General features: G+C 46.6%; 2 protein-coding genes across 2 annotated transcripts in view; one reads left to right on the top strand and one right to left on the bottom strand.

Moving 5' to 3' along the window:
- Positions 1 to 2,855, top strand: part of SLC45A2 (solute carrier family 45 member 2) — a 39,032-nt gene extending 36,177 nt beyond the window's left edge. The window contains exon 7 of the mRNA XM_008060633.1: positions 2,601 to 2,855. Coding sequence (XP_008058824.1) covers positions 2,601 to 2,825 — 225 coding nt within the window. The 3' untranslated portion in view covers positions 2,826 to 2,855. The remainder of the gene's footprint in view (positions 1 to 2,600) is intronic.
- A 6,355-nt stretch (positions 2,856 to 9,210) lies between these two features.
- Positions 9,211 to 17,427, bottom strand: part of RXFP3 (relaxin/insulin like family peptide receptor 3) — a 9,057-nt gene continuing 840 nt past the window's right edge. The window contains exons 2-3 of the mRNA XM_008060632.2: positions 11,120 to 11,449; positions 9,211 to 10,960 (exon numbers count right to left, since the gene is read on the bottom strand). Of these exons, the coding sequence (XP_008058823.2) occupies positions 9,294 to 10,960; positions 11,120 to 11,449 (1,997 nt within the window). The 3' untranslated portion in view covers positions 9,211 to 9,293. The remainder of the gene's footprint in view (positions 10,961 to 11,119; positions 11,450 to 17,427) is intronic.

Raw genomic sequence — 17,427 nt, 5'->3', positions numbered from 1 at the left:
TCCCAAGCACTGCAGAGGTGCATGGGGGAATTTCTGGCAGTCATTGATTGAGGATAAGAAATTCCTAGGCAATGTTGTCCTTGGTAGTCCAGATTTTAGTGAGTCAGACCTCCTGTGCCAAGAGGAAGCTGGAGTTATGGGTAGCCATCCTCACTGTGCTGTCCTGAAGGGACCTGCCCATTCTCACCTTGAAACTTGACCAGAGAGCAAGAGCCTAAGCAGTTCTTACAAGAACACCAAGTCCAAGTGTTTCTGCTCTACAGTGACCACCTCTTATTAAAATGTGCAACTTTCTGCCCCATAAAAATAACCTTACAGTCCCTTAACTGGGGCAGTGATGTGTAACTTCGAATTTAATCCTTCTTAGTCTGAACCTGCAAAAACACAGAACACATGTCCGTGGTACTGTAACTCTGGCTTTCTTTTTCATCATTTGATCTGGCAGCAGGACAGAGCTGCACCAGGAGATAACTTTCAAACAAGGGTTGTGGCAGTCCGCATCCTTTGGCAAACACTGCTGCCAATGTTTCAGTGCATGTCAGGGGGTGCTGCTGTTAAAAGGGACTGTCATCATTAAGAACTTGTCCTTCCAAGGAGAGAGTTATGTGGTACCAAGGCAAAAACACCTATGCTTTGGAGTTAAAGGATTCCACTTTGAAGCTGTGTGACGCTAGGGATGTTATGTATTTTTTTATTAAGCAGCACTTAGAATTAGTTTATTTTTAGAAGCGGTGATATATTCACATGGTTGAACAATCACAATAGTATAAAAAGTGCACACTGTGAGGCACTTCCTCCACAATTTACTCTCTCCCCCAAGAGAAAGTGCCAGCACTTTACTGCTCTTATTAGTTTATCTTTCCAGCATTTTAAAAATGAAAATCAAGCAAGTATGAATCTATGTTCTCACTCAATGAATAACATGCATTTTTCTGCACAATGCCTTTTTAAAACTAAATAATATATGAAATCATCATTCAAACTCCCAGAGCCTCAGTTTTCTTATAAGGTAAATGGGAATAATAATATCCACTTTATAGAGTTGTCAAAAAAACTAAACAAGATTGTGTATGTAATGTGCTTAGTATAGTGCATACCCAGCACCTGACAAAGACTCAAAATCTAGTAGCTAGTATTATTACTGTTATGATGGGGATAACAGTAGGGAGGTGGTGAGGATGAAATAAAGTAACATGTAAAAGAAACTTGCATGGGCCTACCACATTAGAGATATCCAATAAATGACAAAGTTATCAACCCGTTCAGACAAAATACCAAATGTTAACCAAACATTCACATATAAATCAAATACCAACCATATTTTGAATAGCTGAAACGATTATTTTAATGTTGCTTCTCTTAAGTACATCAAAGTTTCGACATTTTTCTAAAAATTAAAAAAAAAAACCACTTTAACATTAAGAAAGAAAAAGAATGGGGTATTTATTGCATGTCCACTACATTGTACTTAATGACTTTTTAAAAAGATATAATTTTGCATATGTTAGCCATTTAATGCTCATATGTGCTCATGGTGAAATTGAAGACTATAACACAGCTAGGGAAGATGGTATCGGGCAGGAAGGTGGGTTTCCCTGTGTCCTTAAATCAGGGATGAGCAAACTATGACTGCATCCAAGTGTGGCCTGTCACTTGTTTTTGAATAGTCCATGAGCTAAGAATTTCTTTTAACTTTTTTTTTTTTTTTTTTGAGTTAGGGCCCCACTCTGTCACCCAGGCTAGAGTGCAGTGGCGTGATCACGGCTCACTGCAGACTTGACCTGCTGGAGTTATGTGATCCTCCCGCCTCAGCTTCCTGGGTAGCTGGGACTACAGGCCACTACACGTGGTTTTTTTTTTTTTTTTTAATTTTTATTTTAAATAGAGATGAGGTTTTACTAGGTTGGTCTCAAATTCCTGGCCTCAATCAATCCTCTTGCCTCAGCCTCCCAAAGTGCTGGGATTTCAGATGTGAGCCACTGTGCTCGGCCTAGAATTCCTTTTAAATTTTTATTTTATTTATTTATTTTTTATTTTTTGAGTTGGAGTCTCACCCTGTCGCCCAGATTGGAGTGCAGTGGCTGCTCCCGGCCACCGCAGCCTTGACCTGCTGGGCTCCGGCGATCCTTCTGCCTCAGCCTTCCGAGTAGCTGGAACTACAGGCATGCGCTACCACGCCCGGCTGACTTTTTGATTTATTGTAGAGATGAGGTCTCGCCTGCCCAGGTGGGTCTCGAACCCGCGGGCTCAGGCAATCCACTCACCTCAGCCTCCCAAAGGCGTGGGATTACAGGCTGAGCCACCGAGCCCGGCTCCTTTTAAATTTTTAAGTGATTTAAAAAAAAAATCAAAAGAAGGATAATCTCTTATGAAAAGTGAAAATTTCATGAAACCAGATCCCAATGTTCATAAGTTTATATCGGAACGCCAGTTCCTTTACATATTGTAGCTGCTTTTGCACTACAACAGCAGAGTTGAGTAGTTACAAACAAGACTGTATGATTCAGCCATTCTCTTTAAAGAAAAACTTTGCTGACCCATGCCCTAAACGACCGACCATTCTCTGTAGATCAGATCCTGTTCCTGTGCTTTTCTTGCAGAGGCAGCAGACCCCGGGAGGGGACCCCGGCAGCAGCAGGAGAGGGAAGGGCGTGGACTGTGCCGCCCTCACTTGCATGGTGCAGTTGGCTCAGATCCTGGTCGGAGGTGGCTTGGGATTTCTGGTCAACATGGCTGGGAGCGTCGTCGTTGTGGTGATCACGGCCTCTGCGGTGGCTCTGATTGGCTGTTGCTTCGTGGCTCTCTTTGTTAGATATGTGGATTAGGTCAATAAAGAGACATTGACCCATGCCTCAAGACACAGTGAAGGCCATGGCAGGATGTCAATCTTTGCTGCAACTCTGGATCTTTGGGGTCTGTTCACTGGATACCCAGTGCTGTGATTTCAGCTGTGAGATCTGTCCACCCCTCACTTTCAGTCAGTCTTTGCACAGTGGTCCCCATATTTCTGATGACATTTGTCTGGGCTGTGCCTCTATGCTCTGGTGGCAAGGGCTAAGTGTGGGTGGTAGAAGGTACACACACTTTCCTCACCCTATCTCAGGGTGGGAGAGGCAGGTCTGCTTCCCACAGGGCACTTCAGGCCACGATGAGACCTGAGAAGCAGTCATTTCACATATGATGCTTGAATGTGTCCTATGACATGATTTTTTAAAAACCAAGCACCCATATATAAATAGGGAGTCATACATTTCATCAAATTCACAAATACTCAAAACATTGCTAATGATTTATTTTATACTAATTTATTCATATTTAATTTCTCATAATTAATTCCTAATAGTTTATGATATTCTTGAAAAGTCTGCTTGAACATCTCATGCTGGAGGATTCACCACTTTAAAATGGTTCATTTAATTGACATGGTAAAAATAATTCCCTCTAGTCTTTCACCCTTGTTTCATCCTCTAGAGTCGGTATGAAAATCTTTCAAAAATCAGCCTCTGGTTTCTTTTATGATCTTTTCTTTTCCAAGCTAAGCAGTTTTTCCTCTACCCACTTGCCTTCAACCGCTTCTCCTGTGGTGAGGTTTTCAGCAGCCTCAAGAGACAGCATGGTTTAATAAAAGTCATGAGCTTTGGAATCAGTTGGTTTTGAATCCTGGCTTTACCAATCAGCAGCAAACTACTTACCCTCCCTAAGCTATGCTTGCTCATCTATACATTTGGGATACAAATTTCTATCTCAGAGTTGTGATAATAACATATTATACTTAGTGTAATAGTAGAGTGCTTATAATACATTGCACTTATAATAAAACATTACACTTTTAATAATACATTACACTTAGTGTAATAGTAGAGCGCTTACCATGATTCTAAATGTTTTACCTATGTTCACGCAGCAATCATGGGAGTGGGTGCTGTTACCAAACCCTATTTTGTACATGAGGAAACTGAGGCAGAAAGGCGTTATATAACTCACCAGAAACCATGCAACTCATAAGTGACAGAGCTGGGTTTGAACCCAGGACTTCTGGTTCTGTTGCTTCCTACATGGATAGCACTTAGCCTGATGGCTGGCATTTGGTCAGAGCTAGCCATATAACTATGGCTAAAAGCTCATCATCCAGTTTCTCTGTCCCTCGATCTGCTCCAGTCTTAAGTGTTTGCCTATATAATTCCAGATGTGCCTGAACAGTGCAGAATGAAGATTTACCCGCATGCTTTTAGAAGTTAAAAGAATTGTATGGCTCCTTCTCCCACTTCATCTAGAGTCTAGAGTCATTGTCTCAGGCCAACTTCTAATTGACCAAAATCTTTGGTGCTGGAAGGAACTTTGGAGAGAGGAAATGAGCTGCTTTCGAGAACTGGGACATTTGGGATCTGAGGTGTTGTTTTTTTTGACCTAGTGCACAGCAGAGTGAGTGGGCTCGGGAGCATAGCCAGGCCCCTTCAGTTTCAGCTCATTTGGGGGTAGCAGTCCTGAGAAGAGGAGGCATGCTCTGGTTGTTCTTGGGAAGGTTTTGGGTCTTGTTTTGCACAGCTGTTGTGTGTAGGAGTACAGCCTGCCCCACTCTAATATTTGCAGGGCCCAGGGCAAGAGTATAGATGGAGGAACGTGGCCACAGCTCATCCCTCTGCCCCTTTCCTCCTGTTCCCCTCTCTCTCCAGCACTGAGAGTCCTGTGTGCACATTGGTATCAACACATCCAGAGCCTCCCACCCCCTCCACCCTTTATCACTCCTATAATCAGCTATCCTTAGCCACTCCTCAAACCTAAGGGTACACAGACTACGCGGCGTGGTCTTCTTTCTGAAGGATAAACCCAGGAAAGGACCCACGAAGTCCCGTAAATACACTCGGGCCATTTGGATGGGGAATTCTGAGGTTCCCGGTACTGAAGCATAATCTAGAAAGTGGGTGGCAAGAGTGGCACAGATTCCAAGTGACCCTGTAGACTCCTTGCCATGTGGGAAGGGGCACAGCAGGGACTCTAATAATGAAATCCAGGTCAGGAGCCTGGGTTGCCCTGGTCTCAGGGCAACACCTACAGAAGACTGCCAGCCTAAGAGCACAGCCATTGTCCTCTGGTGTCGCAGCTTTCTTCCCCTTCCCAAGCTCACTAAGGCTCTCAAAAGCAGCTGGATCCCTGGTGTCTCACACTCTCTTCCTCCTGCTGCTTCTTGGGCTTCCACTTTGCTGCTGCAAGTCTCCCAATTGCCTCTTTTTTGTTTAAAGAGTCTGTTCTCTGCTGCCACCTGGTCATCATCATACTGTGACTGGGGTGGCATTAGGAGTGTGGGGCAGGACATCTGAAGGACAACTGTGGGGCTGGCCACTTCTGGTGTGTTGAGGGTAAAGGAGAATGGGGGGCAGGGGACTTACACTAAAGCAGCCGCTCCTTCCTGCACACTGCTGTCCTACTCACCTGCAGGACACTCAGCTTCCTTATGTGATGCTGGGTACTCCGGGCTCCTGCAGTTTAACTTGTTCTCTCCAGATCTCTGGGGCTTTCCAGCCCAGGCTAGGCTGTCTGCTCAGGCTTGAGCATTCTATTTCATTTATCTACCTCCAAGCCTTGCTCCCTTCCTCTCCACATGATGGATGCTTCTCATTTGCTACCACTGTATTCTGCTAGTATATTCACTCCCATAAGAAATAACCTCATTCTTACTAGAGAGCATATGCAAAACTACCCCTTCTTCTCCAATCTCTCCTACTTATCTCCATCATCCATCTTGGAGAAACAAGTTCAGGATGAACTCAGAGGCAAAATGCTCAGAGGACCTCATGTCACACAGCTCTCAGCACCATGCCACCTCTCTTGCTTCCCCTATTTATACTTGACTTCTGAATGGTTTAGAAATGGAATCATCTGTGGGGTTCAGTGCTTATTTCCTGCCCCTATCTCCAAGGACTGTCCTGTTGTACGAAGACTCTGAAATAAATGGGAAGGTGACCCACAGCTGAAGGCCATCCCGCTTGGACCCCCAAGGAGTCAAACCAAGCCCTCCCTAACCAACCACAGGGTATTTCTTTACTATGGGTGATGCTATTTTTAGATGGAACACTGGCTGGGATACAGGGGTGAAGACTGGAGCTATAGCAGGCATATTTTCTCTCACCCACATGTGCGTGAACACAAACACACACCTGTGCTTTCAAATACACAAACACTTTACTCATTGAATTCAACTCTATTGAGGTGTGAATGACTGGATAGAATCCAATTTTAAAAGTCTTTAACCACCTTTGGGAACCCAAGTATTTGTTCTCAGTATACCAATGTTATAATCTCTCAGGAAGGAAGGAAGGAAGGAAAGAAAAAGGAAAGAAGGAAAGAAAGAAGGCAAAGAAAAGAAAAGAAAGATAGTCTTGTTCTCAGACAAATGCAGAGGAACATGTACATTTTCAACAGAAATCCTGGGAAATTCAGTAGGAGAAAAAGAAATCACATTGTTTTGCTTCCTGTGTTCCTAACCAAGCTTTTTGGTCACCACATTTTCTCAGCTTCAAATATGATCACTTCCTCTCCACCCCACCCCTGCCATCTTGCCTAAATTGTGTTCATATTTCTAGGTCTGTCTCAAATTACTATTTTGATGAGGAAGTTTCTGATCCTCCATCAGAATAAGTCTTTTCTTCCCCTGTCTTCCCGTGGCACTTTCTATTAGCCTTATTGTGACATTCAACTCATTGTTTCCAGTCTTATCTTGCTTGTGTTCATGGCTGGCTGTCCTTATATACATAGAAGGTAGAAGTCAGAAACATGTCTGGTTCATGCACATGACCTCAACATCCAACACAGAATCTGGCATAAAACATGCACTCAAAAATAACTGGTGATTATTAATACAACCAACCTGACCATTTTCTTGTTGACGCTTTGTCTTTGTGGTAGACTGAAGTCATGGTCTTTGATCCTTCCTGCCATGTTCTCAGAGGGCCTGAGGTTTGGATTTGGCCAAGGTGACCCTATTTAGAGTTTTTCCATGAAGACTTTGCCTCCAGCTCCTTCTGTTTTTTTTTTTTCTTTTTCTCTAGTACCTACAGTAGCAGAAGCACATACTTCAACACATCTTCCTAAGAACTCTGAGCTACTCACACATAATTTTATTATCAAAATTGAAATGGCAAGTTGCTTCAGTAAGAATCTCTCAGTAAGGGTCTACTAGACTACCATGCTACCTTTAGTTTTTGCCAGTGCTTACTTTTTCATGCAGTTTGTATTTTTTGTGGGGCTTACATTTCAGTAAGTGTTACATTGAGTGTTAACTCAACTGCTATTTAATATCAATACATTTTCTTCCCAGGGGTATAGGAAGACAAATTTCACTACTTCAAAACAAAAGTACTATCCTGTTTTCTGAAAGAGCTAACTTCTCAACACTGCTTAAACTTGAGATCAAGTAGCTTCTGTGTTGTAGAAAGGTGTAAATATGTAGTCATTGTACTGTGTTGTGTGACAGAAAGCAGGACAGGGGATGCTGAGTGAGTTGACCTCACATTTTGAGCCTCAAATCTCAGATACTACAGAAAATGTTCAACTAATTTACTAAACAATTCTACTCTACAAGGGTTGATGTTAAACAGACATGTTTTTCTAATGATTAAAATAACCAAATCAGTAGCTGCCTGCACTGGTTTCTTGACCCCAAACCAAGTTGCCAAAGAGAACAGTAGCACCTCTAGCAAAGCTGGTAGACAGATGGGTAGACTGACGTGTGATCCCAGTTCTCAGAGCAGCCTCAAGAAAGGATTTTGTGAGGGTCTTCACATCTGAAACTGCTGTGACCAGAATACAGTTGACATGAGTAATGTGAGGCACTCTTCAGACTGTGAAGGTTGGAGAAGAATTTACCATGCATGCTCCATGTGCAAAAAACACTCTTTGGAATAAATGGAACTTGGTGAAGGTGGTGTCCTATGGGAATTCTTAGTTCTTACCTTCTCTTGTCAATAGTATGAGCAACAAAGACCCCCCCCCCCACACACATCTGAAATTCTGGCGATTCCCTTAGAATAGCTTCTCCGGTACTCTTCTTTCTCTAGGACAGGTTTCACTTGCGCCTTCCATTCTCTTTCCCACCCCACACCTTCTCTTGAAAGATCAGACCCAAGCTTCATTAAATTTGGTTTCTGAGATCTCCTGCACATTTCTACGGTATTTCTTCCTCTTTTAAGTCTTAAAAAAAAAAATGAATGCCGCTGGGTCATCCCTCTACTCACTGCTCGGATCCTCAACCAAAGGGTCCTTTTCAAAGGGTGAGAGGGGAGTGGCTGCAGAAGTGCCCCATTCCCAGTGGGTCTTTTCAAGATGCTTGGGTCCCGGCAGCTCGCCGCCCAGGGCCATAGTGTCTCCAGGAACCCTGACAGCTCTCAAGGGAACTGGAGCGCCCGGGCTCCCAGCGCACGCAGCGCTCCACCTCCAGCTCCCTTACCAAGTGGGTACGGGACCATTCTGTTCCTTTAGGGGAAGTAGCCTGAAGAAGTTTCTCTCTCCAGCACCCCCACCCCCACCCCCGCCCGATCACAACGCGTCCATTCCTTCCCGCAGCGACGCCACTCCCTAGAGAATCGCTCTCCCGCACTGGTGAGAAGTGTTACCTCCTGCTCACTTCTGAGCTCAGAGGCTGCGCAGTCTCTTCGGACTCCCGAGCGTTGCAGCTCGCCCGCCCAGTCGGGGATGATAAACGACACAATGGTTCCGTGGGAGGCGCTTTTCCTTCTCTATTTCTCCTGGGAGACGACCAAGAATGGTCACTCCTCTCTCCCAACTCGGAAAAGAGTTCTTGCCTCCAGACTCTCGGCTCCTGGGGCAGCCACACCGCAAGTGGGTCGGTCCTTTGCGCTACTTCAGTCTCGCGGGCCTCGGCGCAAAGCCAAGTTGGGTGGGAGACTCCCCTGACTAGAGGCCCCTTAAGGCCCCTTTCAAGGGCTCCATAGAAGTCGCTGGAATAAAGGCTCTCAATTACTCATCATTTGGCTGCCTCCCACTCCCTGGTTCTCCATGTTTCTGATGTCTCCTCCTGTTTCTGGGCACCCACACTCTGCCCAACGTGGAGAGGATGTAGGGTGGAGAGCGGAGGCTGGTGACCTAGCCCTGTGGGGCTGATGCCGGTCCCTTTGCCAGCTTTCTCTCCTCACCTGATTTTGAAGCATCCTCTCTCCGGAGAAGTTCCTCCGGCCTACTCACAGGCTGCTCCTCCACGCTTTCCCCACCTTCGGCGTCCCAAACCGCCCGGGGAAGGCCTCCCAGCCCCGACGGCGCGCCCCGGGTCTCGGCCCGCGTCAGCAGGCCGAGCTGCTGGGCAGCAGGTCGTAGCGCCCCCCACTGTAGACCACCACGCCGGGAGGATAGGAGAGCAGGTCGGGCTCCGCGGTCGCGTGGAGCGGCGCCAGGGTCTGCAGCCCCTGATCCTCCGGCTCCGGCTTGGTGGAGGCGGTGAAGGGGCGCAGGCTGGTGAGCGAGGGAGATGCGATGCGCCACAGCAGACTCTTGAGCGCCTTGCGGAACTCGCGGCGCACGAGGCAGTAGAGGATGGGGTTGAGGCAGCTGTTGGAGTGCGCCAGGCACACGCTCACCGGGAACGCGTACACCTGGCACAGGAAGTACTCCTGGCTGAAGGGCACCGCGTTGAACTTGATGAGGATGCTCCAGGTGGTGAGGGCCTGGTTGGGCAGCCAACACAGGAAGAAGGATAGGACCACAATGGTCACTGATTTGGTGACCTTGGACCGTCGCCGGGCGCTGGCTCCCGCCAGGCCTCCCCCGAGGGCCGCGGCCCCGCCTTCGGCCCCCGCCACGCGGCGGTCGGAGATGAAGCGCACTAGCAGCAGGTAGCACAGGCTGATGATGCCCAGCGGCAGCACGAAGCCCAGCAGCACCTTCTGCGAATGGTACAGGCCCAGCCAGAACTGCCTATCGTGGCCCAGCAGCTTGTCCGGGAAGCGCACCAGGCACAGCTCTTCGCCCATCACCTTGACGGTGGTGGAGAACACAGCGTTGGGCAGCGAGGCCAGCGCGGCTGAAACCCAGATCAACACGCACAGCGCCTTGGCCGAGAAGCAGCAGCTGTCCCCTAGGCTCTGGCCGCAGCAGGCGCCCCGGCCGTGTCCTCGGGTCCGGTGGCTTTTGAGAGCAGAGGCCACCGAGTGGTAGCGCGCCACACTCATGGCGGTGAGGAAGAAGACACTGGCATACATGTTCATGGACGTCACGATGGACACGATCTTACACATGGCCTTGCCGAAGGGCCATGTGAAGTCCAGCGCGTTCTCCACTGCCCAGAAGGGCAGGGTGAGCACGAACTGAAAGTCCGTCAGCGCCAGGTTGGTGACGAAGAGGTTGATGGAGGACTTGCGCCAGCCCTGTTTGCTCTTCATCAGGTAGAGCACCAGCAGGTTGCCGGCCAAGCCCAGGGCGCAGACCACCCAGTACACCACGCTGATGAGGATCCTCACCCGGGCCTCGGGGTCCGCGCTCTCCGCCCCGCCGCCGCCGCCCCCGGGAGGAGGCCCCGGGGCCGCGCCGTCGGGCAACTCCAGCCCCAGCTCCCACCACAGGTCCTGAAGCTGCAGCGACGCGTTGCCACTCGCGTTGGCCGCCTCCAGAAGGTCCGGGATCAGACCGAGGAGGTCTGCGAGCTTGTCCCCGCCAGCCGCCTTATTCATGGTGGCCAACGCGGCTGCGGCGGTAGCAGGTGCCTCTAGGCCATATTCCGGGGGGCTAGACGTCAGGGAGCACGGTGTTGCCCCCAGATGGGCACGCGGGGCGTGCGCGGGAGCTTTCAAAGTAGCTGCAGAAGGCAGAGCCGAGGAACTGGGTCCCCCGCGCGTCCCGGCGCGCAGGGCGCCGCCTTGGGCGCAGGAGGGGAGCTCCGCGTCTGCTTTGGAGCAGAGCGGAGGAGCGCAGTCCCTAAGGCGAGCAGCCGGCGTCCCAGGATTCCCAGGCAAGTCTGAGTCCGAGTCGGACAACAGGAACCCCGAGGTCTCTAGGTTCCTACTGTACCACTCAGACCCCTCTTCCGTTGCCCGCGGTCCCCGGGGGCACTGGCGCAGAACTCACCCCGCAGCTCCCGAGCGCGGTGCGGAGCCTCTGCTCCTCTTTCAAACACCTTCGTCGGTTTCCCCTGCAGCTGCTTGGACAAAGCTTCTGTCCTTTGAGAGAAAGAGGTCGTAAAGTCCCGTCCGCCTCGCTCTGCCGCCCGGAGGACTGGAGGTCGGCGGCGTCTCTCCGCGGTTGTCCACTCCCAGGGGGTTGCCCGCGGCGCCCACCGGAGTTATATTCGCTCGCGCACGGCCGCGGGGCGGGCCCCAAGGAGCATGCGCGAGCCCCGCCGGGGCGAGGGGCGCTTTCCGAGGTGCTGAACCAGCCGCGCCCGCCGCCAGGGAGCAGGGGGAGCCGGGCAGCCAGCCAGGCCCACCCGCCGATGCTCCCCTATTCCCTTCAAAGTTTCAGTAGGACGTGGCTGTTATTATTTTCCAGCGTTGCTGGAGAAAGTCTGCTTCGGTTTGCCTTCCCGCTTCCTTTCTTATTCCCCAAATATTATGAGTAAAATTTGTTCTTTCTTTCTCACTCCCAGATGATCATTGAAATCATTCCGTTGGTCAAAGGATGGTTCTAAAAATGTGCCGTCTCCCGCCCAGTTTCTTTGTTAAAAGCAATGGTAATGGCTTCTCTTCATGCCTAATTGTTCTCACTTGGTGGTGATTTATTGGACGCACACAGGCGAGCTCCACTTTCCCCTTTTTAAATGAGCTGATCCCTTATGTGGAGTCTGCAATTGTCACGATTTTTCAAAAGGTCTTTCCCCAGGAGAGCTCAGAGTTCAAGTGTTGCCCCCACATTGCTGTATTCTGAGAAGTCAAGCTAAATAAAGCATCCAACTGGTTGGTGGGCTAATTTCACAGACATTAATGCCACCTGTCTAGCCCTCAGCCCAAAGTGCTGCAACAAACTGTTTAATCACAGACACCCTACAGTCTCTTTACCTAGAAGCAGATGGAATAGAGTATACCACGGGGCTGACTTTGGGCCGCCAGCCTCCCTGTTTCCACTACTCTTATCATCAGCGAACTCTGCCAGGTGTTTTACGAGCCAATGAAAGTAATTTTTAAGGAAGCTTCTAAAAGAATTGAGTAGAAACACTTTGAATTACTTCTCGAGTTGCGGTTTATTTAAATGCCAGATCAACTGCTCTGGCGTAAATTACACTTTTAAGGATTTGCTTAAGAAATTTGAAATGGTTTCTTCATGACTGGGACTAAACCAAAACCAAAGCATCTTCAGCATAATTGTTCTCACTCTAGGAGTAATGCAGAGCTCCGGACTTTACTTACGGAGATAACGAGGGCGTGACTTTCAAGCAGAGGAAATAAGAAACACCTACTAAAAAGAAGAAGAAGAAGAAGAAGTTGAAGCATGGTACCCAAAACATTTAAAGGGAAACAGAGACAATCTTGATTCTAAAGCGAGAACATAGTTCCGAAGAGAACATGCTCCACTATAGATGCTGGACTACTCCATCAATCCGCTAGAGGGCGCGAGAGATTTAGTAAAAACCAAACCAAACTCCGCCTCTTTTAATCAGTTCTCATCTGGCGAACAGTCCTGCCCTGATTGTTCCTCCCAAACCATAGGTTGCTTCTGTGGACATCTCTTATCTCTGTTTTAGTAGCCTCACCTTCACATTCACTTTTCACTTTACTTTTTAACTTCTTTCTCCGTCAAATTTTCATCCCCCCCTCCTTTTTAATATGTAAAGGGGCTATTGAAAAACAAAACACAACAAAAAACCCCAGGGTATACCCTGAAAACTCGCTCATGTTAAGTTTTTGCTATGTTCACACTAATGGCCTCCACCCCACACGTACCCACCTTCACCGTCTCAGGGCTCCTAGTCTCAACCATGAACATATCACCTTGATCTGCTCTAAATCACACATACATATTGACACTTTATGAAGAATATTGTGAAAGCTTGATTCAGTTCATCTCACATTCGTTGACTACTTACTGTATGCCAGGCACCAAGGTTAGCTAAAAGACAGATTATAATGTGAGTCTTCTATTTTGATCATTTCTGGAATTCTTAATGTAAGTGAGCGTGCAATTTACTAGTGTCTAAGACTATGTTTTTTGTTTAGTCTTGTACATGACTAAGTTATCTAGAATGTAGTAATTTGTGCCAGATGCTTGGATAGTAATTTCAGCTCTTTTATTTCTTCCTTTTTATTTTTTTTAAAAGGTGGGCAGGTCATACTTTGACAGGATATTCTAGTTTTCAATTATTTTTGTTTTCTCAAAGCTACTCTATGTTGGTATTTGAATAAACCATGAAGGGCAAATAGACCATAAAAGTCTGTTTTGTTACATACGTAGTCTCTTTCTCTGTCCTCCTCCTCACCGAAACTGAGACCAGGCTGAGATGGGAACCTGAAGGAGAATCCTATTAGCAGCAAGAGGAGCTCTTTCCTTCATAGTGGCAGGACTTGAGATCTTAAAACATTTTCCCGGGCTGCTTTCACGTTCCTGAAGCTGTGGGCCACGTGAAGTCATGCATGGGTAAAAACAGAGTAAAATCTTACTCCATCATATAACCAATGGGAACTGATAATCATAGAATGTAAGAAATCACTGGCTTTGACCTGACATTTTGCAGAGGAAGCTTGAAGAAGAGATTGAGAGATTTACCTGGCCTCACCACTAAGAAGTAGCCACACCAGGTCTAAAAGATAAATCTATTGATCCTCATGTGATGTCTCTTGGTCCATGTTTCATTTCCCAACTTGGATCTAACTCTTCCATAGCCTGACTTTTCAACAAAAGGGTGAGAGGTATGCTGAATAATGCTCCCCCATATGTCCACACCATACTTTCTAGCCCTTGGATGTTACTTTATATAACCAAAGGAACTTTGAAGACATGATTAAATTAAAGGTCTTGAGATGAGGAAGATGGTCATGGATTACCCAGATAGGCCCAATATACTCGCAAGAATCCTTACAAGAAGGAGGCAGGAGCAGACAGAGGAGACGATAACATGATAACAGAAGCAGAGATTGGAGTGGTGCTCTCTGAGATGAAGGAAGGGGCCACAAGCCAAGAATATGACAGCTACTAGAAGTTTAAAATGAAACAAGGAGACGGATTCTCCCCTAGAGCCTCAAGAAGGAACCAGCTCTGCCGACTCCTTGGCTTTACTCCAGTGAAACGGATTTTGGACCTGTGATCTTCAGAACTATGAGGGAATACATTTGCTTTGTTTTAAGGCAGTACATTTGTGCCAATTTGATACAGCAGTGATAGAAAGTAGAATGAGGTAAGTACACACGCCTGGCTTGAACACTGCATTATGGGAAATGGAGCAATTCTGAATTAAACATGTTGGTTCATTCTAACATCAAGTTTGTGCTAAGTAATAGGTCATGTTTATTCAAATGTCATCTTCCAGAGCACATATTCTACTAGATAAAAGAGACATTTTAAAAAGTAGAAACCTAATGAATTGTGTGATTACAAATATCATAATAAGGAAAACAAAGTAAAATGGGAAGTTACGAAACCATGTGCAAACTATTTATGAGCGTGTTTGTTCTAAGAATCACATCTTTTCAAATTAAAGATTTTTAATATCAATGTGGATTTTCAATTTCTATATGTACATTTAATGAGATAGTATTTTTTCTCTAGAAAGCTGTTAACAAAAGATGTGTTTTATAAATGATAGCATCTTGGTGGAAAGGAAATTCAGTAACCAGGAAAAGGGAGGAGGAAAAGGAAAGGGAAGGAAAGACATTCTGGACAGAAGGAACAGCCTGAGTAAAGGTTCCAGGCAGGAAGGAGCATGACACTTTGCAGGAAATAAAGAAGATAGGCAACCTCTTTCAGGTCTCCTCCCACTATGGAAACTTTTCTGTCTTCTTAATAAATCCTACTTTCTCAAAAAAGAAAGAAAGAAAGGAAGGGAGGAGGAAGCACTGGTAATACAGGGAGACGGAATAATAGAGCTGGACAGTCTGGTGAGGTGGGCAAGAATCTAGCACATCCCAAACAATGTGATTCTGTTACTATAGAACAATGAAGGATATTAGAACATTTTAAGCAGGGGTGGAACATGACCAGTTTTGCATATTTAAACCATCCCTCTAGTTGAAACCTGGTGAGAAGATTGGAAAGAATGAGGATGATACAAGCACGTCAGTTAAAAAAGCCATGGCAGTAGTTCAGGAGGGAGATGACTGTGGTTCAGTCTAGGGTGATACAAGGAGGAAAGAAATCTAAATGGACATTTAAGAGACTGACTTGACATGCCTTGGGGGTGGATTTCACACAAAGGGTGACAGTAACAAAGACTCTGTACATCTGGGTAGGTAAGCAGGCATACTGAGGAAATGAGACAGGGGAAGGTACCACATCCAGATTGGACAGATGAGAGTGTGAATGCCTGTAAGACCATCAGATTGAGATGTCAAGTAGACAGTTGAGTTACATGGATCTGTAACTCAGAGAAGTCTGGATTCAATATAAAAATTTGTAGGCCAGCAGCATAGGTTATAATGGAAGCTTTGACAGTGATGAAACTGTCTAGAAAAAAAGTCTACAGTGAAAGGAGAATCAATTATTGAGCCTGAGGGAACTCCAAGATTGAATTATCTGGTAGAGGGTGGCAAGCCTATATTTGACAATGAGAATTTGAACTAGAGCAGAGGAGGAAAATTAGGAGCATGTGACATGAAAGGCAAGAAATGAGAGAAATATAAGAGAGAAGGATGTGCATTATGTCTAATGCTGTGTCTAATGAGAGGTCAAAAAAGACAAGAAAGGAAAAATGTTAATTGGGTTTATAGACTTGGAGATTGTTGATAACCTCAGGGGCACTATTTCAGGAGGCAGACCTGGGAGAAGAGATACTAATACAACTAGAAAGTTAATCTCATTGATTTCTAGCAAAAAAGAAACTGAATCAGGAGGAGGTACAGTAGTTTGTTTAAGTTCAGTTGACAAGACAACAACAGTCTTAGAAAGGAATTCAGAACTATCAACTTCCACTCTTTGGCAATCTACGGATTAAGCTGAAAGAGTCAGTTAAAACTGCCTAACAAACCAAAGAGTTTGAACCTTGTGGGGTCCTTGGGCAACACTGCTAACCTGAGCAGTCACTTTAGTTTAAATTAAAATTTCTCAGGCCAGGTGGAGTGGCTCAAGCCTGTAAATCCCAGCACTTTGGGAGGCCGAGGTGAGAGGATTGCCTGAGTCCAGGAGTTCAAGACCAGCCTGGCCAACTTGGTGAGACCTCATCTCTACAATAAACCAAATAATTAGCTGGGCGTGGTGGCATGTGCCTTTAGTTCCAGTTACTTGGAAGGCTGAGGCAGAAGGATCGCCTGAGCCCAACAGGTCAAGGCTGCAGTGGCCTTGAGTGCACCACTACACTCCAGGCTGGGTCCCTGACTCAAAAAAAAAAAAATTCTCAGCCTTGGGACTATTTTGAACCAGATAATTCATTGTCTCTGAGTGCTGTATGGTATGATATTTGTTTACCAGCATTCATGGCCTCTACTAATGAGATGTCAATAGTAAACTCCACTTCTGTTGTGATAACGGAAAGTGTCTTTAAACATTGCAAAACATTCCCTGGGGACAAACATCTTCTCTTCTCCCAGTGTTGGGAACTACTGGTCTCCACATGGACCATTTGATAGAAAGATATTGGGGAGGGATTTTTTTTTTCTTCTTAAAGTTTTATTTTAGATTTGGGGGTACGCATGCATATTCATTGCATGGACATATTGTGTAGTGGTGAAGATTGGGTCTCATATGTGGGAGTTAAACGGTCACAAAGATGTAAATAATAGACACTGAAACACTAATAAACTCCACTCTTAGTGCAGAAATAGGCCTCAGAAGGATTTATTTTTATTTTTATTTTTTTTTTGAGTTGGAGTCTCACTCTGTCTCCCAGACTAGAGTGTAGTGGCCGCTCCTGGCCACCGCAGCCTTGGCCTGCTGGGATCCGGTGATCCTTCTGCCTCAGCCTTCCGAGTAGCTGGAACTACAGGCGCACACCACCACGCCCGGCTAATTTTTTGATTTATTGTAGAGATGAGGTCTCGCCAAGTTGCCCAGGCAGGTCTCGAACCCTTGGGCTCAGGCAATCCACTCACCTCAGCCTCCCAAGGCTCGGGATTACAGGCTGAGCCACAGAGCCCGGCTCTTTTTTCTTTCTTTTTTTTTTTTTGAGTTGGAGTCTCACTCGGTCACCCAGACTGGAGTGCAGTGGCCGCTCCTGGCCACCACAACCTCGACCTGCTGGGCTCCGGCGATCCTTCTGCCTCAGCCTTCCGAGTAGCTGGATTTATAGGCATGCGCTACCATGCCCGGCTGATTTTTTTGATTTATTGTAGAGATGAGGTCTCGCTG

Source organism: Carlito syrichta, unplaced genomic scaffold, assembly GCF_000164805.1.
Source record: "Carlito syrichta isolate Samal-C Ts95f unplaced genomic scaffold, Tarsius_syrichta-2.0.1 Scaffold304682, whole genome shotgun sequence".
Lineage (NCBI taxonomy): Eukaryota > Metazoa > Chordata > Mammalia > Primates > Tarsiidae > Carlito > Carlito syrichta.
This window is presented reverse-complemented; position numbering and strand designations above follow the sequence as displayed.